Consider the following 27,543-nt stretch of genomic DNA (forward strand, 5'->3'; position numbering starts at 1 on the left):
CTCCCAAGTGCTGCTTCATCCGTGCAATCCCGTGAGCGACTAGTGTGTCCCGATTCTCCTTTCCGTCCAAATAACCTAGGGGAACCTGAGACCAAATACACGGTTAGCTGACTTCTTAACCAACAATCTCCCACACTCTCAGTTTGCTAACGCTACCAGTTTGGCGTAGGATGAAGGCTGATTAGAAGCAGCTGGCAGAGCAATCAAGCACGGGTGAGTCGAGAGCCGCGTGGACGAGCCTCCAGGGGGAATAATAATAATAATAATAATGGATACTTTATTGATCCCCATGGGGAAATTACTTGTTTTTCTCTGCATTTGACCCATTCACTCAGTGAAGCAGTGGGCAGCCCACTAAGCAGGCGCCCGGGGAGCAGTGTGTAGGGACGGTACCTTGCTCAGGGGTACCTCAGGGTAGCCGTTAAGTGGATTCGAACCGCCGACCTTCCGATCATGGGGCGACCACTTTACCTACTGAGCTAGCGCTCACTTCCCTAAACAACTGCCACAGCTGGGGAAAAGAGAAAAATCTGCAGTAAGCGTTAAGTGACTGACAATTCTACAATCACCAGTTCACACCACTGTACTTAAATACTAATCATTCCTTTGTCTCCAAGGCGAGTCCCTCTTCTTCTCTCCAGGCTTTATGAACAATAACGGTCGGAGATGTCGATCAGTGGTATGTGCACAAAGTTTGAATCAGATATTAATACATCAAAATTGTTGCAGGGGACTACTTGTTATCACTGCTATAGAAAACTTTTATTGAAATCTCTAAAACAAAATCAGCACAAACAAAAATGTTTGACATCAATTTTGTTTGATTTAAGGAAGGTGCGACTGCAGCTTCACTCACATGGAGGACCGAGAAAATGGACTATTCAATGCACACACACCCTCACACACACACAGAGAGACACACACATGCACACAGAGACACACACACACACCCACACACATAAGTAAACACGTGTGTGTGAACTCAAAACGTCAAAAAGCAAAGCAAACATGTCTGCATCGGTACATGGATGTGAATTTATCTCGTTTCTAATCAGAGCCACACTTAAGTGCAATAAATCATGTAAAAGGTCCAGATAGCTGCACTTAAATAACAGCTAAATAAAACCCAGACGCTCCTCTCGGTGCTTATTATTTTCAATTTCATGTGAGTTTGGCAACGGCGAGAAACTTGGTGTCGTAGTACCATGGACGTCCACTATGGGGCGCTAACGGTCTCATTTTCCTTTTACTTTGAAAGTCGCAACAGGAAGTGCGCGTTTCATTGTTAGAGCGTGTTGACTGTGGTCCTGCTGCCGCTCAGCCTCCTCCCGTCGTCGCCATGGTGCAGATGATGGAGTCGCAGTGCGAGTATTTCATGTATTTCCCGGCGGTGCCGATCACGGACCTGTCCGACCCGGCCCGGTACCGCACGCTGCCCCGCAGGAGCCACCTGTACCTGGGCGAGACCGTCCGCTTCCTGCTGGTGCTGCGCTGCAGGGAAGCCGGAGCGACGCCGACCGAGCACGGCCCGGGTACGTGAGGGAGGGCCGAGGAGAGATGAGTGTACGAGCCTGTGATAGTCAGACAGACGTGAACATGAAAACACGGAGACAGAGTCTGGTGTGGGAGCAGCTGTCACAGAAACCTGCTGAGGCTCCTCCTGTAACGTTAGGATGTTTTCGTGACGTGTCCCGCAGGTGTGCACAGGATATCCTCGTTATGCCGTCTTACATACGTCACGTGTATTTATATGCATGAGTCACGTTAGTCAGGAACAAACAACAAAGCCTCAGCAGTAACGGCCGCACACTCACGGTTAACCCTTTGTCTGCATTTATGGAGGTCATACCTGCACCACCCAGAAACCTCCACCTGACTGTTATGGCCGCGCAGTTTAGGTCAAAGCAGGCTCAACGTCTGCGGTAACAGAGCACGAGAAACTAACACATCCAGACAAATGCATTCATTAAACCTGCGCTTGGCCAGCAGTAGATACGAGCTTCAAACGAAACCATGTAGGTGCAGAGCGGGACTCACATACAATGAACCAGAGTTAAACTCCTGAGATGATCCGGCCGGGGGACCCGTACTGATCCAGGACCAGAACATCGCTCAGTACCCAGCAAACTGGAGCTGAGACGGTAAAATCCCAGCAGCCATGATGGATCAACGCAGGGCTGAAATGCTACTGTGCAAAAAGCAAGTTCAGTTACTGGGAAACGAAGCAGCAAAAAGATGCAGTAAAACACATTTAAATAGAATAAAATATTGTATGAAACAGGACCATACCTGCCTTAAACACCTGCACAGATGGGGCCGCAAACACGAGCTACTGTAGGACCGCAGCTCCACCTGCAGGGATGAAATCCCACAGCTCCAACACGGCTGCAGCACTGAAACAGGAAAAGATGTGAAGGTTCAAAGAGTGAGCGCTGCCACTGAAACAAAGAACCGTTTGGGGAATTTGTTTTCGCTTAACTTTGTTAGTCATTTTCTCAGAAGTCTGAGTTACAGAGTCAAACTCTTCAGACTTTTGTACTTAAAAATGTTTCTTTGGGTGTAAAAAAGCTTCCTTAAGTCTGGAGCAGAGCTGTCTCTTCCAGCAGGGGGCGCTGATGGCACCGCGGCAGGTTTTGGGACGGAATCGGCCAGCAGCCGGGCGTGGAGGGAGCTGGCCGGATCTCTGTGCGCCGTGGCGAGCGTGAGTCCGGGTGAGAGCAGTCGTCACCGAGGCAACCACCATCAGCATCACCACGACTACCAGAGCAGCGGGGACGAGGCCAACGAGGACGGCGAAGAGGACTACATCGCAGCGGCCGAGGCCGCCATCGCTGCGCTGGGCAGCAGGGTGGACTCCCGGTGCCGGAGCTTCAGGGACTGCAAACCTCTGCTCATCCACAACTCCTCTGGGACGGCGTCGAGGGAGTTCCGCAGGGCGCCCGTCCAGGTAGACGCGCACCTTTACCTGTCTTTGATACGGCGCTCCTCTCTCCAGCTGTTAGATTAAGATCCTCAGAGGCGATGCTTTCCTCTCAGGCGCCATGATGTGTTTGCTCCTCCCTGTCAGTCTCCTCTAGATGAGCCGGTGGTCCTGACGGATGAGGTCATCTTCCCGCTCACCGTCTCTCTGGACAAACTGCCCGTCAGCACCCTTAAAGTCAAGGTCCGCCTTCTTCTGGACGCAGATATCTGGTGTTGTGTGAAGACTTTGAGTCGTAGCTGCTTCGCGCAGTAATTTTGCTCCATGTGCATTCAGGTGATGGTCACGGTGTGGAAGAAGGAGGCGGAGAAAGTGGAGGTGCAGGAACTCGGCTACCTGAGCGTGCTGCAGCAGAGAGAGCCGACGCACACCTTCAGACACGACCTGAACACCTTCAAGGCTCAGGGTAGGCACTGAATGCTTCATGGGAACGCCGCGGGTAGACAGACCGCTCCATTAACCCTTTAGAGCCGGTCGGAGCGGGCACGCTCTGTTTTGCGTAACTATTTTTAAATCCCGGTAGCTCTGCAACCACGTAAGCTAGCGCAATAATTTTTTTTGCATATGAAACCGGAGGAGTTGTACTTACATCTGATGCCATCAGCTTGTCCTCGGTCACGGTTTCCTTCCACATAAAGCTTTGCAAAAACTGCATAAAAAGCACTTGCAGCAACAAAAACATAATATTCCAGAAACACGCTTTGCCGATCCGATCAGCTGTTCGTAACACTTCCTACGTTGGAATAGACGTCAGCGCGAACTTTTGCATGTCCGCCATTACCTGCCCGAAACCGGAAGTGACGTCATTTTTGCGGAAATGTAGTTGTTTTTTTTTTACCATCAGGGCCTCAGGGCCTATACTGCTCTTTTTAAAAGTTATCTTTGACTTTATAACTTTCTGTGTGGTTTCTGGGATGCTGAGGACTCATATTGCACTGCTGGAAATAGTTTATTTTGATGCACATGCTGCTTTTTTGCAAATTTTCTTTATAATATTTTTTTTTCCTGCAGTGTATAAAAATTGGTGTATTTCAAAAATAAAACTATGAAGACACTCAAAATAAATTTCCTGTGGTGGGAAACTATTTTGTGCAACTTTTTTGTATTTATAGTTTTGAGGGATAAGACTCTTAAATTTCTCTAACTAGAAATATATGTTAAAATATATGTTATTGCACTTTTTTGCAATTTATGTAATTACTATGCACTTAATGCAGACATATTATTAAAATCTGGGCTATAATGGTTGTATTGATGTATAGCAACTTGAAATACTCCCAAAAATGGCTCCACAGCATGTAAACATATAATATAAGCTTTGGTGGACTTGGTTCTATGGTAGGTCTTAAAGGGTTAAACATGAGCCACAGCCGGGGCTGAGAGGAAGCAGGTGGGAACAGCGCGCACCTGACAGTGACTCACACAGGTGACGATGAGAACAAACAAGATGCAACAGGAAAGTAACCTTCAAAATAAAACAGGAAGTACTGAACAATTATGAATCAAAGTAACGGGATGACGAGACATTTAATCATTATTTATTTTTGATGTCTGGCTCTCTTCCACAGCAGGGGGTCACGTGAGTGTGGGGGGGTGTTATTGTAGGCTCTGCCTGACAGCTGCTCGAGGTGACACCACCTGAGTCGTTAGCAGAGCATCCGTCTAGATTTCAGTAAATCAAGATAAATGCTGTAACAGTAAAAAACAATCAATGACGGAGGTCAGTTATGGACATATGATCAGTTTCATTGATCAGTCAGGAGTTAAATCAGCTCCTTCACTTCCGGCCTCCTCGGCTCCTGAGTCGCCTGAGATGGGGTGGTACCCATTTCCTGCTCCGTCCTCGCCTCTGAGAGCCTCGCTGAGGTTCCCACACTGAGGGCGGGACTGTTTTATCCTGATAAACAGAATTTTAATGATTTTATAAGATGTCACGTTGTCCTCTGGGAGGTTTAACACAGCTTCTGATCCACAGTGAGCACCACCCTGACCGTCCTGCCGCCTCCAACCGTCCGCTGCAAGCAGATGACTGTTTCTGGAAAACACCTTGCGGTCTTAAAAGGTACAGAACGCTCTTCATCATCACTGTGATGTCACTGTGGTGACCGATGCTTGCATGTCAGGGAAGCCTCCAAGCTAAGCGACATAAACCCAGCTGTGTGCTGCGACATGAAGCTGAACAGGGCGGCGATCAGCAATAGATGCATCACCTCCTTTAACCTGACGTCCAGCATGCCAGCGCACCGCCGGCACGCCGAGGCGTCGCTGAGCCCCGTGAAACGGTCGAGTCTCTGCTCCGTGGTTGTGACTCTGATCAGCAGGACGATGTAGGAATATTTTGGTATTTAATCTAAAAGCACCAGCAGAGGGCGCTGTTTTTTAAATCCTCGTTAATTAAAGGCCGAAACGAATCCGTAAATAAAATAAAATCGATTCAGTTGCTTAGTTGCAGTGGTTTGATTCCAACTGTGATTCTGTTTCCTGTCCCGCTGTCAGTGCTGAACGAGTCTTCTCAGGAGGAGGTGAGTGTTCGGGATGTTCGCATTTTACCGAACCTCAACGCCTCCTACCTTCCCGTGATGCCCGACGGCTCCGTGCTGCTGGTGGACAACGTGTGGTGCGTATACGACCCGTTCAAATGGTTTGTGCCCAGAGTTCAGAAGGCGCCGCCGTGGCTGCTGCTGTCTCTGCGTGTTAGTTATGACTTTGTGTTTGTTACATTGTATTTAATGACAGTGTTGTGTATACCTTGTTACACTGTGTTGGATTTTTATCATTTGTATCATTGCAGATAGTTTTTAGTAATGATGCTACTTTGTGTTATACTCGATTACTTTGAGTTTCTGGGACTTTGTTCGTAAAACGAGTTGTTGTGCAGTCAGATTGTGTGTTTGTGCGATGCTCCTGAATGTCTGTATTTGTTGTTCTTCGCTCTGCAGTCATCAGTCCGGTGAGGTCGGCATGGCGTCCTTCTGCCGGGTGGACAGCCTGGCCTGCCGTCTTCCCAGCATGCTCAGCGCTTTGGAGGAGCACGACTTCCTGTTCCAGCTGCACCTCAACGACATGCCGCAGGACGACTCCAGTGAGGTGCGTTCGTGTTGCGTTGTGTGTTTTATAGTTTGGTGCACAGTGCGCTCTGGTGACGTGACAGTTTGTGTTCTCCTCGCGATTTCCTGAAGAAGGAAAAGTAAACGACGTGTTTCTGTGAACGGCTGTGTCAGCGCAGGATTTATTAGGACTTTGAGGGCGGACACACTGTAGAGCAGCTGTGACGCGACGGTCGTTCCTGCATTAATGCGTCCTTTACTTATTTCGCTGCTGTCAGCATGTGTGTGCTTGTGTTCAGGGGCTGGAGGTTCCTCTGGTCGCTGTGCTGCAGTGGTCAACTTCCAAGATGCCTTTCACCAACTGCATCTACACCCACTACAGGTAAGGCTGGATGAAACGCTCCACACGTGCTGTGTTAGTCTTGGTAAGAGATATCCAGGCTCGGGGCTGCAGACCTCTGCTGTGGCCACCAGGAGCGACGGGAAACATCTCCGTGCATCCGGACATACACTGAACAAAAATATAAACGCAACACCTTTGTTACTGCTCCCATTCCCCATGGGATGGACGTAGAGACCTAAAATTCATTCCAGATACACAATATAACCATCCCTCCCAAACAGTGGTCACAAATCAGTCCAAATGTGTGGTAGTGGGCACATCTGCTATATTGAGATAATCCATCCCACCTCACAGGTGTGCCACATCAGGATGCTGATCTGACATCATGAGTAGTGCACAGGTGTACCTCAGACTGCCCACAACAAAAGGCCACCCTGGAATGTGCAGTTTTGTCTCACAGCAAAATGCCACAGATGCCACAAGCAATGAGGGAGCGTGCAATTGGCATGCTGACAGCAGGAATGTCAACCAGATCTGTCGCCCGTGCATTGAATGTTCATTTCTCAACCATAAGCCGTCTCCACAGGCGTTTCAGAGAATATGGCAGCACATCCAACTGGCCTCACAACCGCAGACCTCGTGTAACCACACCAGCCCAGGACCTCCACATCCAGCAGGTTCACCTCCAAGATCGTCTGAGACCAGCCACCCAGACAGCTGCTGGAACAATTGGTTTGCACAACCAAACAATTTCTGCACAAACTGTCAGAAACCGTCTCAGGGACGCTCAACTGCATGCCCGTCGTCCTCATCAGGGTCTTGACCTGACTCCAGCTCGTCGCCGTAACAGACTTGTGTGGGCAAATGCTCACATTCGATGGCGTCTGGCACGTTGGAGAGGTGTGCGCTTCACGGATGAATCATGGTTCACATTGTTCAGGGCAGATGGCAGCTGAGAATGTCCCAGTTCTTGCATGGCCAGCATACTCACCGGACATGTCACCCATTGAGCATGTTCGGGATGTGCTTGACCGGCGTATACGACAGCGTGTACCAGTTCCCACGAATATCCAACAACCTCGCACAGCCATTGAAGTGGAGTGGACCAACATTCCACAGGCCACACTTGACAATCTGATAGACTCCATGCGACGATGTGTTGCACTGCATGAGGCAAATGGTGGTCACACCAGATACTGACCGGTTCTGGGTCCCCAGACCCCCAATAGCGCAAAAAACTGCACATTCCAGGGTGGCCTTTTGTTGTGGGCAGTCTGAGGTACACCTGTGCACTACTCATGATGTCAGATCAGCATCCTGATGTGGCACACCTGTGAGGTGGGATGGATTATCTCAATATAGCAGATGTGCCCACTACCACACATTTGGACTGATTTGTGACCACTGTTTGGGAGGGATGGTTATATTGTGTATCTGGAATGAATTTTAGGTCTCTACGTCCATCCCATGGGGAATGGGAGCAGTAACAAAGGTGTTGCGTTTATATTTTTGTTCAGTGTATTTCCTGTCCAGCAGCAGGACGACACAGCGTTTAGTGTTTTTCCTGCTGCTTCTCTAAATGACCCGCCGTCCTCCCTCCCCTCCACTCAGGTTGCCCAGTATCCGTCTGGACCGGCCGCGCTTCGTCATGATGGCCAGCTGTCCGAGCACCGTCAGGGTGAAGGAGCACTTCAAGGTCAAATACGTTCTTCTCAACAACCTGCAGGACTTCCTGGCTGTGCGGCTCGTCTGGACTCCAGAGGGTCAGCGAGTATTTTGATTCATGTTTGATTTTTTGAAAAAATCCACCCTGCAGCTGTTTGAAAGGAAACCTGTGAGCGGGTTTGTTTCTGGGACGCATGGCAGTCTGTGGGGACTCAGCCTCTAGTGGACGTTAGGGGGAGTGCAGGCTGATGGTGCTTTGTCCAGCTGGTTCTGGTTGTGTTCTCCTCGTGGATGGAGACGGTTCTCTGGACCAGTTTCAGGAGAATCGCGCCGCTCTCTGTCAGTCGTGGTTCAGACCGAGTAATGTGTTGTTTGCTTGCTCGCTCAGGTCGAGGTCAGGGGGAAGACGCAGCGCTGTCTGCCGTGGTCTGTCACACCCCTCTCAGTAACCTGGGTCACTGCCGCAAAGGAAGCACTCTGTCGTTCAGCGTGGCCTTCCAGATCCTCAAACCAGGACTGTACGAGGTACGCCGAGCTTTGAGCGCCTGCTTCCTTATCTCGCCCGCTCACACGGGACGTCATGTTTTCTCCTGTCTCTGCAGCTGAGTCAGCACATGAAGTTAAAGCTCCAGTTCACAGCGTCGGTGTCCAACCCTCCACCCGACGCCCGGCCCCTGTCACGTAAGCTCTGAGCAGGAAACAAACACAAAAGGCTTTGACCTGCGTCTGTTCTGATTTCTGTGTCGTGTCGAAAACCATCCAGGTAAAAACAGCCCGTCCAGCCCGGCGGTTCGAGACCTCCTGGACCGACACCAGGCCAGTCTGGGGCGCTCTCAGTCCTTCTCCCACCAGCAGCCGTCTCGGTCCCACATCATGAGGTAACTTTAGTAACTTCAGCTTCATATCACATCGAGTATGTCGTTTAATCTTATCTGTGTGCGACAGGACGGGCAGCGCCATGGAGCGACGGGCCATCACGCCTCCCGTTGGCTCTCCGGTCGGTCGGCCGCTCTACCTGCCGCCGCAGGACAAGTCGCTGCTGTCGCTGGACAAGATCGCCAAGAGGGAGTGCAAAGTCCTGGTGGTGGATCCTGTCAGCTAGGCAGCGAGAGGAGAGGCTTTTATTTTGATAGAGAAACGCTCACGAGAAGAGATGACAAAGAAGCTGACTTCATGTTACTGCAGGAAACACCCCTGTGTTTGATCAGCTGACCAATCAGAACAACGAGGAAGAAGTTCATCCTTCAGCTGAAATATTTCATGTTTTATTGTATTTAAAGACACGTTGGGTTTTCCAGCTCGTTTCCTGGAAGCGAAAATTTTATCTTATATTTATCTTTAAAGCATCGTCCAGATGGAGCCACTGAATCGTTTTATGCTCCAGGTGTGTTTTACAGGATGAAAGCTGCAAACACGCAGCTCAGCTCCACAAAGAGCTGAAGAACTGAGAATTTATTTTACATTGTTTAGTAAAGTTTCCAGGAAATGAGCTGGAAAGTGCCAAACCTGCAAAATAAAGTGTTAGCTTTTTACTTCTGTGTTATTTTCAGAGTAAAAGACATTACAGGTTAAAAACGTATTAACCTGAGGACAGTCACAGTTAACGTTTTCTTTCAGTGTTATTTCCTCCATCGCGTCACAAACGGTAACTTCAGCAGAATGTTGCTAATAAAATGAATGTAATGGTCCAGGCTGTTGTTGTGAGTCTGCAGACACCCGGAGCTCCCTCACAGCGTCCCTCTGAGGACACTCAGCCTTTTATTAAAGAGCAGCACGAGTCTGCCGCCTTGCTCACGGTGTTCTGGTTCATCCTGGTTATTAACTGGCGCACATTAGCAAGACAAACTCATGAAAACTCGGGAATTCAGCTGGGATGCAGGCAGGAATCTCCAGCACTCAACCTGGGAAAACAGTTTTTTTCTGGTTTTGGCTATACTTGATGTTTTTAGGGGAGGGGCTACTGTGTCAGCGGTAGCTCCTCCCACTCCAGGTAATAACAGGGACCATCATTGCGTTAATTTATCGCAGTTCTTGGTTTATCATTAGTGAAACAATAAGCTACCAGCGAGGACACAGATGTAGCCAGAGTGTATCTGCTGTCACTGATAAAAATCAACACATGAGAAGAAATGAGCGTTTCTTTAACGTCAGAGGTCACATGATGCACCCAGGCATTTGATTGGCTCTGCTCTGTTCTCTGTGTACTTCTACGTTCTTGAAGACATTTCATCCAAGAAGCTTTTGCAGATCAGGAAGGATCTCAAAACTGGACTGCAGACAGTTGGCGTCACTAGCCCCGCCTCCGTTCAAAGATGGCCGTTCACAGTGGACATAGGCTGTAGCTGTGTCCCAAAACGTCGGCTGCATCCCCCGGAGGCCGCATTTGAAGGCCGATTACGTCACAGCCAGACGACAAAGGCTGTCCAAATTCGTAGACTCCTTCAAATGCGTCCTTCATTTCCCCGAATTCAAAGGATGGGTCGGGTGTGTCCTTCGTGGCCCACCATATCCCAGAATTCATAGCGCGGCCCAGCCAAATTTCAGCTGCCAACAATGGCGGCCGCTACTAAGTTTTAAAATTACTCTTATTAATCTTTCTGGGTCACAAAATAAACTTTTAACATATATTAAGGTGAGAGTGTATCTGTGTAAACTTCAAATATCTGCTCGGTTTATCAAGACACCACATATTTGCCAAAGTGCTTCGACGTTTTCGGAGACGTCTGTTACCCACCCGCTCGATAGCGAGCCGGGGGGTTCAATGGTCACTCCAGCTGGCGAGAGCAGCGGACTCCCGGCTTCATCGTTTTCAGACCCCCGCTCTTTTGCTACTCAGGTTATATATGATATAAGTCACTCGGATAACTTAAAAATGTAATTATTAGCCTTTTTTTCTGTTTTATTTGTTCCGGAGTAAATCGGTTCTGCTGAGATCAAAGTTATTAGATTAAATACAACTCTATTAATCCATCGGGTTGGTTCCTCTGGGCTTTTCTCACAGCTGAATAAACGTGAAACAGAAAACTGATTAAACAGAAGTGTGAGACGGTCGAGAGTTTACACCAGTGTCCTGTTAGACAGCAAGGAGCAGAGGCAGAGTTTATTAAACTCCACCGAGACAGCGGTGACGCAAATCTGAAGGCTAGACCGTCCCATTTCACAGCCTCGCACTTCCGGCCTCCTTGGTCTTTGCAGGACCCGGCCCACGTAGACTAAGAAGGCCGGGTCCTCTGAAGGATACAGCCCAGGGTCTGCAGCCTGAAAGGCCGCATTTTAATTACGTAACTGCGACAGACGAAGGCTGTCCCAATTCAAAGGCTGCTCGAAATGCGGCCCTCAAATGCGTCCTTCATTTCCCTGAATTTTAAGGACATGGCGGTGTAGACTTCGTGGCCCAACATATCCCAGAATGCATAGCGTGGGTGTGGATAATTTTGCTGAAAAAAAACGGTGGATGAGGGGCGCCCGAAGAGTAAACTTTAAGTAAGTACTGAATATTTTGTCACTTATTTGTGTGCAAATGTTTAATAACGAAGAACATTAAACATTCCTGTTGGCCACATGTCGGCAAAGTCATGTGACATTAGTGACGTTTGTACTAACTTGGTTTTAAAGCCTTTACTTCAAAATACACGCCGTTCAATAGCTGAGCTTAATCAGAGAATGATCAAAGCTCATGTAGAAACAAACAAATGAACAAAAGATTGTCTCCTTCATTTCTGTCAAACACAGCTGTATGACACGTTTCCAGCTGTTAGTATCATGGTTGCTAGGCAACCTGGGCAGTGCAACAGAGGCTAGACCGCCCATTTCACAAGCCTCGCACTTCCGGCCTTAGCGGTCTTTGAGTACGTGGTGCTTGTGGACGTTAAGGCTGCAGACCCTGAATTGGGATACAGCCTTTGATGCTTCTTTCACTCCTCTGTCTTCTCTGTCCAACATGTGGACATTGGCATCCTCAAAGAGTGACCTTTGACCTTTAGATGCAGATGGTTTAGGGCATAGGTGTCAAACTCTGGCCCGCGGGCCAAATTTGGCCCGCAGCCTAATTACATTTGGCCCGCGAAGCCACACCAAATTACTATCAGAGCTGGCCTACTGCTATTATACAGCTAATATATATATTGTTTAGTATTAAGCTTTGCTTGTTCCATATTCAGTTTTCCAGCAAAACGTGTTTGAGTCCATAAGAAAAGATTCATTCTTATATCTGGAGGAAGTTTTTGTTTCAATAAATATTAATGTTAGCCCGCGACTTTGTTCCAGTTTTGAATTTTGGCCCACTGTGTGTTTGAGTTTGACACCCCTGGTTTAGGGGTTGACAGTATTGTTCAGTTTGTTTCTGATCCTCCTTCGTTGGTGTTTGATCTTGTTTTCTGTGCGTCTTTGCTGATTTGATGAAAGCCCCGTTGGGATAACCACATGTTTCTTTACATGTGTTCCTTCTGTTTCCCTTCTGGTTCCAAGTTTGACAATTTTATCTATTTGTATTCAGTTAGGACATCATTGTGATGATTGGCTGTTACACTAATGTCACTTCACACCACACGTTTGCCTGTTTGAAACAGGAAAATAATGCAAACAAAAAGAGATAAAAGCTGTTTCTTAGTACTTGTTGCTGCTTCATGTTCTGTGTGATAGTTTCCATCGAATTCACCAGAATCTGCAAAGCTTGTGACTTCCAGTGATGGACGACAGACTAACTAAAACAAAAGCCTTCCCTTTACGTGCAGTAAGACTTTAGACCAGTGGACGTCCTGCAGGGACACTCAGTACTGACCGCCACCACACACAAAGATACACAGGGTAAAGATAGACAAAAGTGGAAAAGCATCAGCAAAGTTTGAACAGTGTGTTTAATACATGAGTGAAACATCAGGTCTGTGGATGGTTTTGGTTTTCAGAAGATCGATTACAAAAACAGGACGTGGATCCTTAAAGTCCACGCCTTTATTCTCTGATTGGACGAGAGTAGAGTTTCATGACTCATAGTTCAAAGTAATCCTTATTTGTACAGAGCCTCAGTGGAGCGCCGCTCTTTGTGACATCATACAGAGCTGACAGTGAAAAAAGTGAAACCTGAGTTTTAGAGCAGTGTGAAGCCCGACGTCATGACCTGTAACAGCATGTATACTAGGGCTGCCACGATTAGTCGACTAGTCACGATTACGTCGACTATCAAAATCGTCGACGACTGATTTAATAGTCGACACGTCGTTTGAAGCTTTGTAAGATCACAAAAGACGCAGGAATAAGTAGCAGGATTTCAGAGTGTAATAACGGACTGAAACAGAAGATGGCAGCACTGCATGTACAAGGATGCCAGCTGCCGTTAAACCCCGAAGAAGAAGCAGCTGTGTCCCAGAATTCATAGCGCAGCCCAGCTCAGTTTCCAACAATGGCGGCAGCTAGTTAGTGTTAATATTACTCTTATTATTCTTTCTGGGTCACAAAATAAACGTTTAACATATTTTCAGGCGAGAATGTAGCTGTGTAAACCTCAAATATCTGCTCAGTTTATCAAGACACCGCATATTTTCAAAAGCGCTCCGACGTTTTCGGAGACGTCTGTTACCCACTAGCTTGATAGCTAGCCGGGGGCTAGGCTAACTAGAGCCGTGAGAACACCGGACTCCCGGCAAATCGTTTTCAAACCCACCGCCGTCTTTCGCTACTCAGGTTAAACATGATATATGAGTCACTTAGATAACTTAAAAATGTTATTGTTTGGCTTTTTTTAGTGTTTTATTTGTTCCTGAGTAAATCGGTTTGGCTGAGATTAAAGTTATAGTTTTTACACAGCTGAATAAACGTCAAGCAGACAGCTGATTATCAGAAGTGTGAGATGCTCCAGAATTTACTCCGGTGTCCTGTTATATTTTAGATAGAAGGAGTTTATTAAACTTCACCGAAACAATCTGCAAATGTCATTAACATTTAATAAACTATCATCTTGTCTTTATTTTTAGTTAGCACCTGAAACACTTAAAGCTGTAAGCTAATGATAGTTATATAAGAGCAGATGCTGCTGGTGCAATAAGCTGTATGGATGATGATCTGATTAGTGACTAATCGCAAAAATAATCGCTGACTAGTCGACTATCAAAATAATCGTTTGTGGCAGCCCTAATGTATATGATGTGTTATTAGCTTCTATTTTGGATTGGCTTTCATCATATAAACCCCCTGAGAATAAAACAGGCTGCATGTAAAATCCTTAAAGGGCTCATTTTACATAAAGATTGTTACCTTCAGTTCTTTCTTATGCTCGTAGTTCTGGACATAATTCTGAGAGCAGGACTTTTACTCAAAGCTTTCTTTGAGTTTCTGTTGGTACTTGAAGGAGAAATAAACTCAGAGTATCCACAAATCTAACTGTGACAAAAACAGGCACCGAGGCAGTCAATGCACAAAGCCTGACGTTATTGGTCGAATATTCAGCCACGCGCATGAGAAGGAGTACAGCTGACAGCGCCTCCTCTGTTTCTGACTAGCTTCATTTCCAGCTGACAAAGATGCCTGTGAAGGTCATCGTAGTCTCAGGAGCTTGGAAAGAAAAGCGTCTGGATGTTTCCTCCGACAAGATTGTCCTAAACACAAACTTAACAACGTAGTGCATGCAGCAGAGAGCACCAAGGAATGCTCCGACCTTTACATTGGAGAGACTTCATAAACAAATGGCACAACATGGAAGAGCCACCTCCACGAGACAAGACTCAGGGGCCCATTCAATTCAATTTTATTTACACAGCGCCAAATCACAACAACAGTCGCCTCAAGGAGCTTTATATTGTACAGTAGATCGTACAGTAATGCATAGAGATAAAAACCCAACAATCATATGACCCCCTATGAACAAGCACTTTGGCGACAGTGGGAAGGAAAAACTCCCTTTTAACAGGAAGAAACCTCCAGCAGAACCAGGCTCAGGGAGGGGCGGGGCAATCTGCAGTGATTGGTTGTCCATCTGCATCTAAAGGTCAAAGGTCACTCTTTGAGGACACCAATGTTAACATTGTGGACAGAGAAGACAGATGGTTTGAAAGAGGAGTAAAAGAGGCCATTTATGTCCACTGTGAGCGACCATCTTTGAACAGAGGCGGGGTTTACGACATCAACTCTCTGCCATCTATAATCCAGTTTTGAGATCCTTCCCAGACGCCTTAACGCCCACTCACATCCTGGGCCATCTGACCTCAGGAAATCACATGATAAGGTGGGGCCAGGTTTCACAATGAGCTCACCTGAAACTCTGGCTGATTGGGACCCACACCCAGTTTCACACCTTGTCTTAGGCGATTAGAGGATCATCAGGGGGTCCTTTTGTCCCTCTGTGGGGGGAAACTCCCACTGGGCTTAAATCTGGGACTCTCCACCATTTGACCTTAGAACTGAAGAAGCTTCTCGGATGAGAGGTGAAACGTCTTCTTAAGGTCAAGATGATTTCTTTCCAAGCTCCTTAGACATTAGAATAGAGACTTACTCTAATATTTAAACTCGTGTACTCATGTAACACAGTGTGAGCTCACACCAAGTCACTTCATTGACGCCAAACAAAGTAATTTGGTGAGCTCACAAAGCAAGACATTAATTTCATCGTGAGTCCTTCACCAGAGTCGGAGAACATCTGAGTTTAAGGCGCGTTACAGTCACCTCGAAGAAAAGAAAAAAGTTAGTACGTGAAAAATGTTGCGGTTTGAAGAGAAGTATCCCAGCAGAAACGATTAGTCCGTCACATGATCAGATTTAAAAAACAGGAACGATTATCGATAATTAGGTGCATGGAGAGGTTTTTTTCCTGTTGGAAATGATGATCGCAGGTGAGGACGATGACAGTTACTAAATGGCCACGCTGTTCTCGATGCGCTCGGGGCTCAGGTACGGATACGGCAGCTCCAGCTGGCTGTTACGCTCTGCGATGGCGTCAGAGATGTCCCGGAGCTGTGCCTGCACCTCCTCCAACAGCCTGCGGTGAGCGTCCTCCCTGAAAATAGCCTCCTTGTAGTGACAGAGAGGAACCTGCAGGGGGACACACACAGATTTAATCTTCAAAAACGTGACAAATAACGAGACGCATTACAATGATTTGAAATGAAAATGATCAGAAAGAGAACTTCAGAGGAGGTGCAGAGGGTCGGAGTGACAGGAGGATGGTGGGATAGGAGGAGATGGAGGCAGTGATTGGCTGTGGTGTCCGAGGAGGAGGAGGAAGACAAAAGAAAAAGCTTATGAAGAAGAAAAAATGTAAATGATGAAAAAGAAGAAGATGACAAAGATTTTGAAGAGGAGGAGTTGAGGAAGAAGTGAGTGTAAATGTTTTATGAGGAGTGGGCGGAGCCTCACAAAGTCGATGGCTGGCTGCGACAGCCCATTCAGCGCCATCAGGACGCGGCACGTCGTGTTCACATCTGGCAGGAAGGACATGATGTCATCTTCTGTGACGGCGCCTTTGACCTGCGGAGGAGGGCGCAACATGGCGACCGGACAGTTTGGCACCCAGAAGGCAAAGTCCAGCTGGAGGACAGCAAGAGAGAGGAGACAAACGTGAGGCGGCGGGACATCCTCAGCAGGAAGCCGCGAGCTTTTCCCATCTCTCGCAGTGGCCCACTCACCTGGGAGAAGTTGACGGCAGCGTGCAGAGCAGAGCAGGAGTAGATGAGCGCGGTGACAAACTTGGCCACTTCTGCTCTGGTGTGAAAGCGCTGAGGGAAACCTGTGCAGAGGCATCATAGTCACAATGTTCAGGTGAATGCATGCGTGCACATGTGTGTGCTGTGGGCGAGGGCGGAGTCAAAAAGAGCTGCTCAGTGTTCCAAGCACATAAATAACAAATGTTAATGAACATAAAAACACACGAACATGGAAAACTATCCTGTGGTCAGCTTTATATAATAACATACATATTTATCTCTAATTATTTAACCACTAAAATCCAAAAGTTTTGCTTTTAATATTATATCATTACATCAAACTATCAATATTTAATACCATACAGTGTCAAACACACATCTGCTCAGTATCATTTTATATTGGTGCAACTTTTCAGATCCTCCTCCGCACAGATCCAAAGGTCGACACAGTTTGATGTCGGGTCCCTCTGCTCGTCCCTGCAGAGCCCCGTGATGCTGTGAGCTGACCTGTTACTCTTACATCCACCGACTGAAGCGCTGCCAGTGCGTGCAGCTCTCCATCAGGAGCTCCACCCCCCACCTACACCTCTATACCTACAGCCATCTCCACTTTACGCTTGCAGTTCCACTGCAGCATGAAAGGAGACTCAGCTCTCTCTAAGAACAACTAGCAGTCATTATCATTATTATATTATCGTGAACTAACTTAACGTGTAAACACAGTTTGCTGACAGAATCGTTTGAAACGGTGCAAAGTGATTTGGAGAAACTGCTAAAACGCACCATTACTGAAGCCGTGAGCGTTGATGTCTGTGAGCCAACCATGGAGCTCGGGGTCACGCTGCACCGCGTCGTCTCCATGGTAATACAGTTCCACCCAGCTGGTTACAAACCTGCAACACACACAGATCACAGAGGATCTCCTGTTGCCATCGGATCAAACATTTGCACGAGTGTTCGTGTTTCTCAGGTGTGCTCGTTTACCTGTGCACTGTGTCCCAGATCCTCAGAGCGTCCTGGGCGTAGAAGCTCTGCGGCAGTTTGTCCAAACCGCGGTCGCTCAAGTCTTCGGGGACGCACAGGGTTCGATAGGAAATCCTGGCCGATCCCCTGGAGAGGAGAAGGGGTAATGTTGCCAGACCAGAACCGACAGCCTGGAAGGACGAGACCAGGGAACACAACAGATTTTACTTTGCTTGTTTGTTCTCCTCTTTGTGGTTCCTGTTACTTCCTGCATTTTACCTGATCAAACAGTCCTTTGGAGGCCAGCAGCGACGCTCTGGCCCCGAAGTTTATCTTTAAAGATGTCTTGACGTGTGGCAGTAGCAGCTGTCCATAAAAGAAATGAGAGAAAAGACAGCTCAAGCCATTTAAAAGCAGAAATGATTGGATACAACAATTCTGTTCTCTGATCTCCTGTGGGTGAAGTCGAGCGAGCTGCAGGGGAGCGGGGTTTACCTGGTGCAGTGGGTGTGCATCTGGGAGCTGCCGCAGCGTGGCCACGCAGCACAGCTCTGCCATCATGTGAGTCCGCAGGTAATGTGAGATCAGCTGGTGGCACTGGAAGTCTGCACTGTGAACCCACATCTTAGCCAACAGCCAATCGTAGCCAGAGTCAGAGGGCAGGAAGACCGGGTTCTGAGGGCCAGGTTTCTGCTGCAGCTGAAGGACGGGACCACATTCCCAGGGTGAATGGGCTGAACTTAGACAACAGGATTCCAACTGAAGACAATCGTCACAGTCAGGTTTCTACATAACAAGCAAACCTGGATGGCGATGGGGAGCAGCTGCCCCTGCTGGTTCAGGTGGAGAAGGCACAGCGGGGCGGACAGATACGTCTGCTTTTCATTGATCACGTTGGCTGGAACACCGTCTAGAACCTCGTAGTCCAACAGGTAAATGTTGCCTTTCTGTCACAGCGAACAAACACACTGATTAAAAAGGGCAGCTGCAAATAACGCACAGCTGAAAGTCACAACAGCACACACCTGTAGCTCTTTTTCGAGGGAGGAGCCTTCAGGCAGGAAGGGGCGGAGCATGTCAGAGGTGACAGACAGGTTTGGAGGGAGGTGGCGGGTCTCACGCAGCATGAGAGGGTTGCTGCCGTTCAGACACTGGTAGCCAAAATACCAATCCTCCATCCAATGAGCCTTAACGAACCCTGAGAGACAGAATCAACCATCTCATTATTCTTTGTCACGGAGCCCGATCGCCGAGTCAGGAAGCAAGAAGACTTTATTTGTCACATGCAAGTTGCCCCCCCCGACATTATATACACAACACAGACATCACATGGGGAGACAGGTCGGACACCGGTAGTATTACGGAAAAACACTGAAATATAGACTACAATGGGAAAGTCCAGGAGGGGAAAAAAGAGACCTCTACTCATGCTGGGCTCCTGGGAGGACAGCATGAGAACAGGAAACAAAAAAACTCCTCTGCACAGAAATGTCCACAGCACAGCAATATAGAGCACGTGACCAGCAACAGGGTCGGGTAGGGGGTGTAAGCCGGGGCGCACACAGCCATCCTGCCCAGACCCGCCGTGTCCTCCAGGAGGGAACAAGCATCGAAGGCGTTTGAAAAGGGAGGAGGGATGAGTGCTTATCAGTGTCTGTGTGTGTGCGTGTCCATAGTTCAGCTGAGACAGTGTCCTTCACCCTGCCAGGCTAAGTAAACAGTCTTCCAGCCAACCCAGGTGGCCTTGCATGGAATGGGAAGAACAGACTCAACACAGTCGTTATCAGGGTGTTTTTGTTCGGCTCCAGCCTTGAGCCCACAGCTGGCGCCGAAGGGATAGCCGCATTATGATGGTGGTTTTTACTTTAGTGCGAACAGCTCATGAGAATTTCAAAGCAGTTCTAACAGTCCAACACTGGTCTCTCAATCTCCCGTTGGAGAGCCGCGAGCTTCGCCATGATGTTATCAAACTTACGCTCCGTGATGTTGTCAGTCTTGTGTTCAAAGAGCCGATTCTGAGAACTCACGATCGCAGTGAGCTGCTCCAAGATGTGATCCAATGTACGCTCAGAGGTCTTATTCTGAGTGTTCACAGCAGCCGTAAGCGTCTCCAAGCTCTTAACCATGCTGCACTCAGTGAGCCCATGTTGAGAAGCTGCACCTCGTCCCATCATTTCAATCCCAGCGGGCAGCCTTGTGGGGGTTTGAACAGCCGGTTCCGCTTTCTTAATTCTCCAATAAGTCAGGGCCAAGCCAGCTCCGATCAGCCAGAACCCTGTTACCATGGTTCATAGGTAGATATCTTCAGCGTCCTCGATCCACAGTCCCGCCAGGCACACGATCCTCTGCCACCCGTCCATCGTGTATCCGGCAGGGAAAGTCCCTCCAGGGCACTCAGGCTCACCCGAGCCCAGACTTCTCGTTGAGAAAAGGGTGTCAATAGCATTCAGAGACCAGTTGATCAAATCCATAATTCTCTTTAGGTTTTAGAAACAGACTGTGAGAGAGTGTTCCAGGGAAAGTAATACAAACGAGACAAGACAAGGACATAGAGGCTAAGCAGGGAAGATAAGGGAGAGGAGGAGAGGAGAAAAGTACAACCGCCTTCGCCAAGAGCCAAAGAGGCGATCGGGCTCAAAGAACTACCCACAAACACACTACAAGAGATACAACGCTAAAAAAAAACAATTACAGATGCTCACAAAACACAGAAACCTACAACAAAGCACAAAATAATCAAAAAGACACAAAACTACTAAAACATAAATACAAATGATGAAAGAACGATACAGTAAATACAAGAATAAAGACCCAGAATAACCACAAGGGGAAATAAAAACTTTGCAGCGATGTCCTGTAGCTAGAAAGGTTCAAAAACACAAAGATGAATGAGATGTGCTGCATTGTTTCTTACTGGCGATGCCATTCTGTTGTGCGCTGTAGGTGAAAATCATCTCCAGCTCTGAAAAACTCTTCCAGGACTCGACTCGGGTGGTGAAGCCGTTCAGATAGTACAGGTTAGTAGCCGGACTGAGGACAGAGGGACAAACACAGCTCAAGCCAGCTGGTTCAGACCACATTTCATTCACAATGTGCACCAACTGTTAGCATTCACCTCTTCTGCGTGTAAAGAAGGTTTGGCCCGAGTTCAAACAGACTGTTCACGTCAACGCACTGCGGAGCACCATCAACGAAGATTCGCCACCTGAACGAGAGACAACCAGTTTTCAAGCTGTCAGTTTCAAATTTTGTAGGATGGTAGACACCAAAAATGGCACATGTCATTCATCTCTGTGTTTTTGAATCATTCTAGAAAACACACACACACACATATATATATATATATATAAAAAACACCCAGCACGCCCCTGCGGGCGGTTTATCCTTCAAGCTCGGGTCCTCTACCAGAGGCCTGGGAGCTTGAGGGTCCTGCGCAGTATCTTAGCTGTTCCCAGGACTGCGCTCTTCTGGACAGAGATCTCCGATGTTATTCCCGGGATCTGCTGGAGCCACTCACCTAGCTTGGGAGTCACCGCACCTAGTGCTCCGATTACCACGGGGACCACCGTTACCTTCACCCTCCACATCCTCTCGAGCTCTTCTCTGAGCCCTTGGTATTTCTCCAGCTTCTCGTGTTCCTTCTTCCTGATATTGCTGTCATTCGGAACCGCTACATCGATCACTACGGCCGTCTTCTTCTGTTTGTCTACCACCACTATGTCCGGTTGGTTAGCCACCACCATTTTGTCCGTCTGTATCTGGAAGTCCCACAGGATCTTAGCTCGGTCATTCTCCACCACCCTTGGGGGCATCTCCCATTTTGACCTCGGGACTTCCAGGTTATACTCGGCACAGATGTTCCTGTACACTATGCCGGCCACTTGGTTATGGCGTTCCATGTATGCCTTGCCTGCTAGCATCTTGCACCCTGCTGTTATGTGCTGGATTGTCTCTGGGGCATCTTTACACAGCCTGCACCTGGGGTCTTGCCTGGTGTGATAGACCCCAGCCTCTATGGATCTTGTACTCAGAGCTTGTTCTTGTGCTGCCATGATTAGTGCCTCTGTGCTGTCTTTCAGTCCAGCTTTGTCCAGCCACTGGTAGGATTTCTGGATATCAGCCACCTCCTCTATCTGCCGGTGGTACATACCGTGCAGGGGCCTGTCCTTCCATGATGGTTCCTCGTCTCCCTCCTCTTTCTTGGGTTTCTGCTGCCTGAGGTATTCACTGAGCACTCGGTCAGTTGGGGCCATCTTCCCAATGTATTCTTGGATGTTCCTTGTCTCATCCTGGACTGTGGTGCTGACACTCACCAGTCCCCGGCCCCCTTCCTTCCACTTAGCGTACAGCCTCAGGGTGCTGGACTTGGGGTGAAACCCTCCATGCATGGTCAGGAGCTTTCTTGTCTTTATGTCAGTGGCTTCTATCTCCTCCTTTGGCCAGCTTATTACCCCAGCAGGGTACCTGATCACGGGCAGGGCGTACGTGTTGATGGCCCGGATCTTGTTCTTACCATTCAGCTGACTCCTCAGGACTTGCCTGACCCTCTGCAGGTACTTGGTGGTTGCAGCCTTTCTAGCGGCCTCTTCATGGTTCCCATTTGCCTGCGGGATCCCCAGGTACTTGTAACTGTCCTCTATGTCTGCAATGTTGCCTTCTGGTAGTTCAATCCCCTCAGTTCTGACTACCTTCCCTCTCTTTGTTACCATCCGACTACACTTCTCCAGTCCGAACGACATTCCAATGTCATTGCTGTATAGCCTGGTAGTGTGGATCAGTGAATCGATGTCTCGTTCACTCTTGGCATACAGCTTGATGTCATCCATGTACAGGAGGTGGCTGACAACTGCTCCGTTCCATAGTCGGTATCCGTAGCCAGTCTTGTTAATGATCTCACTGAGGGGGTTCAGGCCTATGCAGAACAGCAGTGGGGACAGAGCATCTCCTTGGTAGATCCCGCACTTGATGGTAACTTGTGCTATGGGCTTGGAGTTGGCCTCTAGTGTTGTACGCCACATCCCCATTGAGTTCCTGATGAAGGCTCTTAGGGTCCCATTGATCTTGTACAATTCTAGGCATTCCAGTATCCAGCTGTGGGGCATTGAGTCATAGGCCTTCTTGTAATCAATCCAGGCAGTGCACAGGTTGGTCAGTCTGGTCTTGCAGTCTCGGCTGATTGTTCTGTCTACCAGTAGCTGGTGTTTTGCACCTCTGGTATTCTTGCCAATTCCTTTCTGTGTCCCGCTCATGTATTGACCCATGTGCCTGTTCATCTTAGCCGATATGATGCCTGACAGGAGCTTCCATGTAGTACTGAGGCAGGTTATTGGTCGGTAGTTGGAGGGGACCGGTCCCTTCTTGGGGTCCTTGGGGATCAGGACCGTCCGGCCTTCAGTTAGCCATTCCGGGTGTCTCTCGTTAACTAGCAGCTGGTTCATTTGTGCTGCCAGACGCTCGTGGAGTGCAGTCAGCTTCTTCAGCCAGTAGGCGTGAACCATGTCGGGCCCTGGTGCTGTCCAACTCTTCATACTGGAGACCCTTTCTTGGATATCTGCCACTGTGATGGTTACTGGACCCTGTTCAGGGAGGTCGCTGTGGTCTGCCCTCAGATCCACTAGCCACTGAGCATTGCCGTTATGGGTTGCATCCTTCTCCCATATGCTCTTCCAGTATTGCTCCGTCTCCAGCCTTGGTGGTGCTGTTCTCTTATTGTTCCCTTGCCACTGAGAGTACACCTTTGCTGGTTCTGTGGAGAACAGCTGGTTTATTCTCCTGCCTTCTATCTCTCTGGTGTACCTCCTCAAGCGGCTGGCCAAGGCTGTGAGTCTTTGCTTGGCAGTTTCCAAGGCCTCAGGTATGGACAGCTTGCTGTATTTCTTAGGCACCTTATTTGTCGCACCTTTCTGCAACTCTGTTAGTTGGCTAACCTCCCTCCGTGCTACTTTGATCTTGCCCTCTAGCCTCCTTCTCCATGGAGGGTACTGCCCCTTGTGGCTGTTCAACTTGTAGCCAAGCATCTCACTGATCACTGCTGCCGTATTGTAGATTAGCTGGCTCCCCGTCGGGGAATCGAACCCCGGTCTTCCGCGTGACAGGCGGAGATACTGTCCACTATACAGTAGCCTGTCCACTATATATATATATATATATATATTAGGGGTGCAACGATACACAAAAAAAATCACGGTTCGGTTTGATATTTTTTCGATACAAAAAAATGTTCATGCTTTTTTAATTTGTCATTTATTAAAAGTATAAATATGTATTTAACTCAAAAGTACTCAAAAAAATTAATCTATCTGATCGAGAAATCACTCATCTTTGGAAAAGAGAGTGTATTACAGAGAAATGGCTCTTTCCAAAATAAAAGCTATACTATACGCTTCTATACTATTAGCTAACTGCGTTAACACACTAGTTCCCACCAATGTAATTGAGCATTGCGTGGCACATCCAACATACTGTTTTACTTTTGTCCATGACGCGCTTACCTTCAGGGTCATACGTCACATGAAAACCAAAATAATTCCAAAGGTCAGATCTGAATGAGGGTGGGGGAGGTTCAATTTGCCATGTTGCAACGAGCTTAGCTTCTGTCTTGCTAGCTTGCGCTGCGCTCAGTGGATCTGCGCTCGACAGTGCAGCCTAGGCGGAGTAGTCAAACGCAGATCCACTGAGTGTTCAACACAGACAGCATCGTCAGAAGGAAAGTTGATGAAATAAATTAAAAATTTTGTATTGTTCATACATATGCGTATGAACCGAAAGCACTGTATCGAACGGTTCAATATCGATACGAGTATCGTTGCACCCCTAATATATACATATGCTTAGCCTCTTGTATATATGTATATATATATGACACGAACAGGCATGGAGACGCTGCGCAACATTCTTTTTTTCAGTATGATACTCTATGATGTCAGAAATAGCATATTCAATTTAGTTTTAATTATACAGCAGCAAATCACAACAACAGTCACCTCAAAGTGCTTTATATTGTAAGAGAAGGCCCTGACAATCATATGACCCCCTGTGAGCAAGGACTTTGGTGACAGGGGGAAGGAAAAACTTCCTTTTAACAGGAAGAAACCTCTGGCAGAACCAGGCTCAGGGAGGGGCGGGGCCATCTGAGTCCACTGTCAGAGGCCATAAGAAGATCATTTGTAACCTTCACTAAAGCTGTTTCTGTGCTGTGATGAGCTCTGAAACCTGACTGAAACTCTTCAAATAAACCTCTGCAGATGATCTGTTAGCTGTTTGACAACTACTCTTTCAAGGATGTTTGATATAAAGGAAGGTTGGAGATTGGCCTATAATTAGCTAAGACTGCTGGGTCTAGAGATGCTTTTTGAGTAAAGGTTTAACTACAGCCAGCTTGAAGGCCTGTGGTACATAGCCGATCATTAGAGATAGGTTGATCATATTTAAGATCGAAGCATTAATTAACGGCAGGATCTTCTAGATATTTCAGCCAGTTCTGCTCCAGCCATATGGGTAAAGATAATATAATACCCCATTTTAGCATTCAAGGTCATAGATCAAAGGTCAGATATCAGTGTGCTGTAAACATGTTATCGTGTTTGGATGACACTGGCCGCCCACAGAGTACAGCTCACAAACACTGCGTGCTGCCCCTCTGCAGGACTCCAGGATGTGGCCAGTCAGAGCGCTGTAAGAGGACCAAAGGTAAACCAGCATGCTAACACTGTGACATCAGGTACCTGATGAGCTGCTGCTGATGTTGCAGCTGTCTGAGCCTCTGCTGCTTCAGCTTCTCTTCTGTCTCCTCCTCCAGCAAACACACTGTGGACCAACAACAGGAAGAACTGCTTTTAGATTCAAAGGAAATGATTTGCATGGGCACACCTGCAGGATGATGTGAGGAAATAAAGAGGTTTTTGTGCTTGGGTCCACATGCCTCTGTTTCCTCCTAACGGTCATTAAACGTCACTCACACTTTCCACTCCGGAGCTCCACGTCGCCATCTGCTGGCCGCAGCCATCTGTCGCACAGGAACACCTGTGTTTCTGAGTCTGACCCCTGACTTTTAGACAGCCTGCAGACCTCCACTCTGCTGCAGTGCCAGTCCAGGTTTGGAAATCTGGTCTGAACCTCGAGCCGGAGCCGAACCAGAATCAGGCGACCCAGAGGACTGCTGGCCTGAACCCGGACTGGACACACCTGTGAGCATGACAGGAAGACACCGTCAAAATAAAACTCCAAGTACTGACCATAAACCATGCCCTTCAGTACTCCCAGCGAACGCTACAAATGAATGAATCTCAAAACTCACCGATCCTGGCAGGAGATGACTGTTGCCGTCGGTCACACGGATGGGCGGAGTCTCACCCTCAGAGCCAATCAGGCTAAGCCACAGGTGGCTAAAGGTTCCACAGGTGGGGCCAGGTGAGGTGTGAACGGTCACTTCAAACTCCTGACAGGAAGCCATTATGTTGGGCACGATGGGCACAAAGTTGGACGGCGCCACCTGTTGGCCCGAGTGCAGGTTTGTGAGCCTTTCACCCGCGAATTAATATTTAAGACATGTTGTGACCTGTTTCAGGAGAAACTGATGGAGGAGGTTAAGCTGTTTAAGCCGAATCACCTGACAGACACAAAGACACTTCACCTCTGGCTGGAGGGATGATCAGAGCCTCACGTGGTGAAACGGCCGCTTCAAGAGTCTTTACTGAGGTTTCACCTGAAGCTCACGCTTCCTGTTTTATTTGTGAAGATGAGAATCGCCACCATAACTGTCAGTGTCACTATCATCTCAGGACCATCAGAGCTGCGTTAAGGTTGAGAAAGGCTACAGCGAGGCCCTTAAAGACGTTACACTTTGATTATTTTGTTGGAAAGTTTCTTATTTTCTCTCCATGTTTGCTGTCTTTGTTTTGCACCATGACACAGAGAAAAATTCGCTACGTCTCTGTGAAACTCATAGTGAAACTGTGTTGCTTTCAGCTTTCATTTATCTCAGAAACAAAAACGACTCTTACAAACACATTTCTGTCTTTGTGCTGTGCAGGACTCCCGCTGATGCTGACATCAGCTTATTTGTTTACCTTGCTCACATTTGCCTTGGAAATGAAGGGCAGTTAGCGTGGGCTTCCAGCTAACACACTGGCTTCTCCTGACAGATCCACAAGCAGTAAACACTGCTCTCTTTCTTGTTAAAGGTCACGTTGTCAGCCTGACGAGGAAGCTTCCTGCTCCGTGCTTACAAACAGAAATCAGCCATAAAAACACCGGCTGCTGATTTTCCTGTTTCCTCCTATTTTATCATGTTAGAGATGAACCTACGAGTTACATTATCTACAGCGGCTCTGACCCAAGGGTACGTTTAAAAAACCAAATCATTTGTTTATTGGGTAGCAGGCCTCGTTTCCTATAAATAATCCGTAATGAAGAAGTCAGCGCAAAAATCCACTCAATATAAACTCTGCACTTATTTAGTCTTCACTCAATCCTCGTATTCGTTGGACTTTTGATTTTAATTGAACATAAAACAAAAAATAAAAACGTGAAATGACAAATTTAATTAAAAAGGAAATGTGATCATATTATATTGAATGCCATTTAACTGCTACATGAGAGGAAGAAATATATTACTGTCCTGAATTATAAATAACAAAAACTCAACTGACATTGAGTAAAACAATTAGACAAAATCAAATAAAATGTATATTTTTAAATAAAATAAATGAAAATAAAACTTATAAAATATCAGATTTAGATTCAAATTAAAGTTGGAGCGACTGTTTTTTAATGTCAGATTTGTATGAATGAGTGAAGCAAATGAATCAAATTTTGGTACAGAAAGACGGTCAGGTCAGCTTCTACTGGTGGGCCAGATTAAAGGAAAAATTTGCCCTCTTCACCCAAGAGGTGGTGGTGGTGGTTTGGGGGGGT

General features: G+C 47.5%; 2 protein-coding genes across 3 annotated transcripts; one reads left to right on the forward strand and one right to left on the reverse strand.

Annotated features, from left to right (window-relative positions):
- The first annotated feature begins 1,249 nt into the window (after positions 1 to 1,249).
- On the forward strand, positions 1,250 to 10,590 carry LOC146661346 (trafficking protein particle complex subunit 14-like). Of its 2 annotated transcripts, none has more exons than XM_085421440.1 (13): positions 1,250 to 1,532; positions 2,604 to 2,947; positions 3,068 to 3,163; positions 3,257 to 3,386; positions 4,956 to 5,042; positions 5,477 to 5,597; positions 5,920 to 6,067; positions 6,327 to 6,409; positions 7,982 to 8,133; positions 8,424 to 8,560; positions 8,638 to 8,716; positions 8,799 to 8,913; positions 8,981 to 10,590. In XM_085421440.1, the coding sequence occupies exons 1-13, from the start codon at positions 1,340 to 1,342 to the stop codon at positions 9,135 to 9,137; spliced, it is 1,842 nt and encodes a 613-aa protein (XP_085277566.1). In that variant the 5' UTR covers positions 1,250 to 1,339; the 3' UTR covers positions 9,138 to 10,590. The 2 variants fall into 2 exon arrangements, with proteins under 2 accessions (XP_085277566.1, XP_085277567.1); XM_085421441.1 differs by having other exon boundaries at positions 2,607 to 2,947; positions 8,981 to 10,589.
- Positions 10,591 to 14,928: 4,338 nt separating this feature from the next.
- Positions 14,929 to 26,080, reverse strand: LOC146661347 (hydroperoxide isomerase ALOXE3). Its single transcript, XM_085419729.1, has 14 exons — positions 25,925 to 26,080; positions 25,587 to 25,812; positions 25,353 to 25,434; positions 20,744 to 20,833; positions 20,543 to 20,658; positions 18,654 to 18,826; positions 18,432 to 18,575; positions 18,124 to 18,327; positions 17,908 to 17,994; positions 17,650 to 17,819; positions 17,449 to 17,558; positions 16,648 to 16,748; positions 16,379 to 16,549; positions 14,929 to 16,054 (listed from the first exon to the last, which is right to left on the reverse strand). The coding sequence occupies exons 1-14, from the start codon at positions 26,078 to 26,080 to the stop codon at positions 15,875 to 15,877; spliced, it is 2,010 nt and encodes a 669-aa protein (XP_085275855.1). The 3' UTR covers positions 14,929 to 15,874.
- Positions 26,081 to 27,543: the final 1,463 nt, after the last annotated feature.

This window comes from Rhamphochromis longiceps, linkage group LG10 (genome assembly GCF_057381845.1).
Source record: "Rhamphochromis longiceps isolate RC_006_pf linkage group LG10, R_longiceps_female_GT1.1, whole genome shotgun sequence".
NCBI lineage: Eukaryota > Metazoa > Chordata > Actinopteri > Cichliformes > Cichlidae > Rhamphochromis > Rhamphochromis longiceps.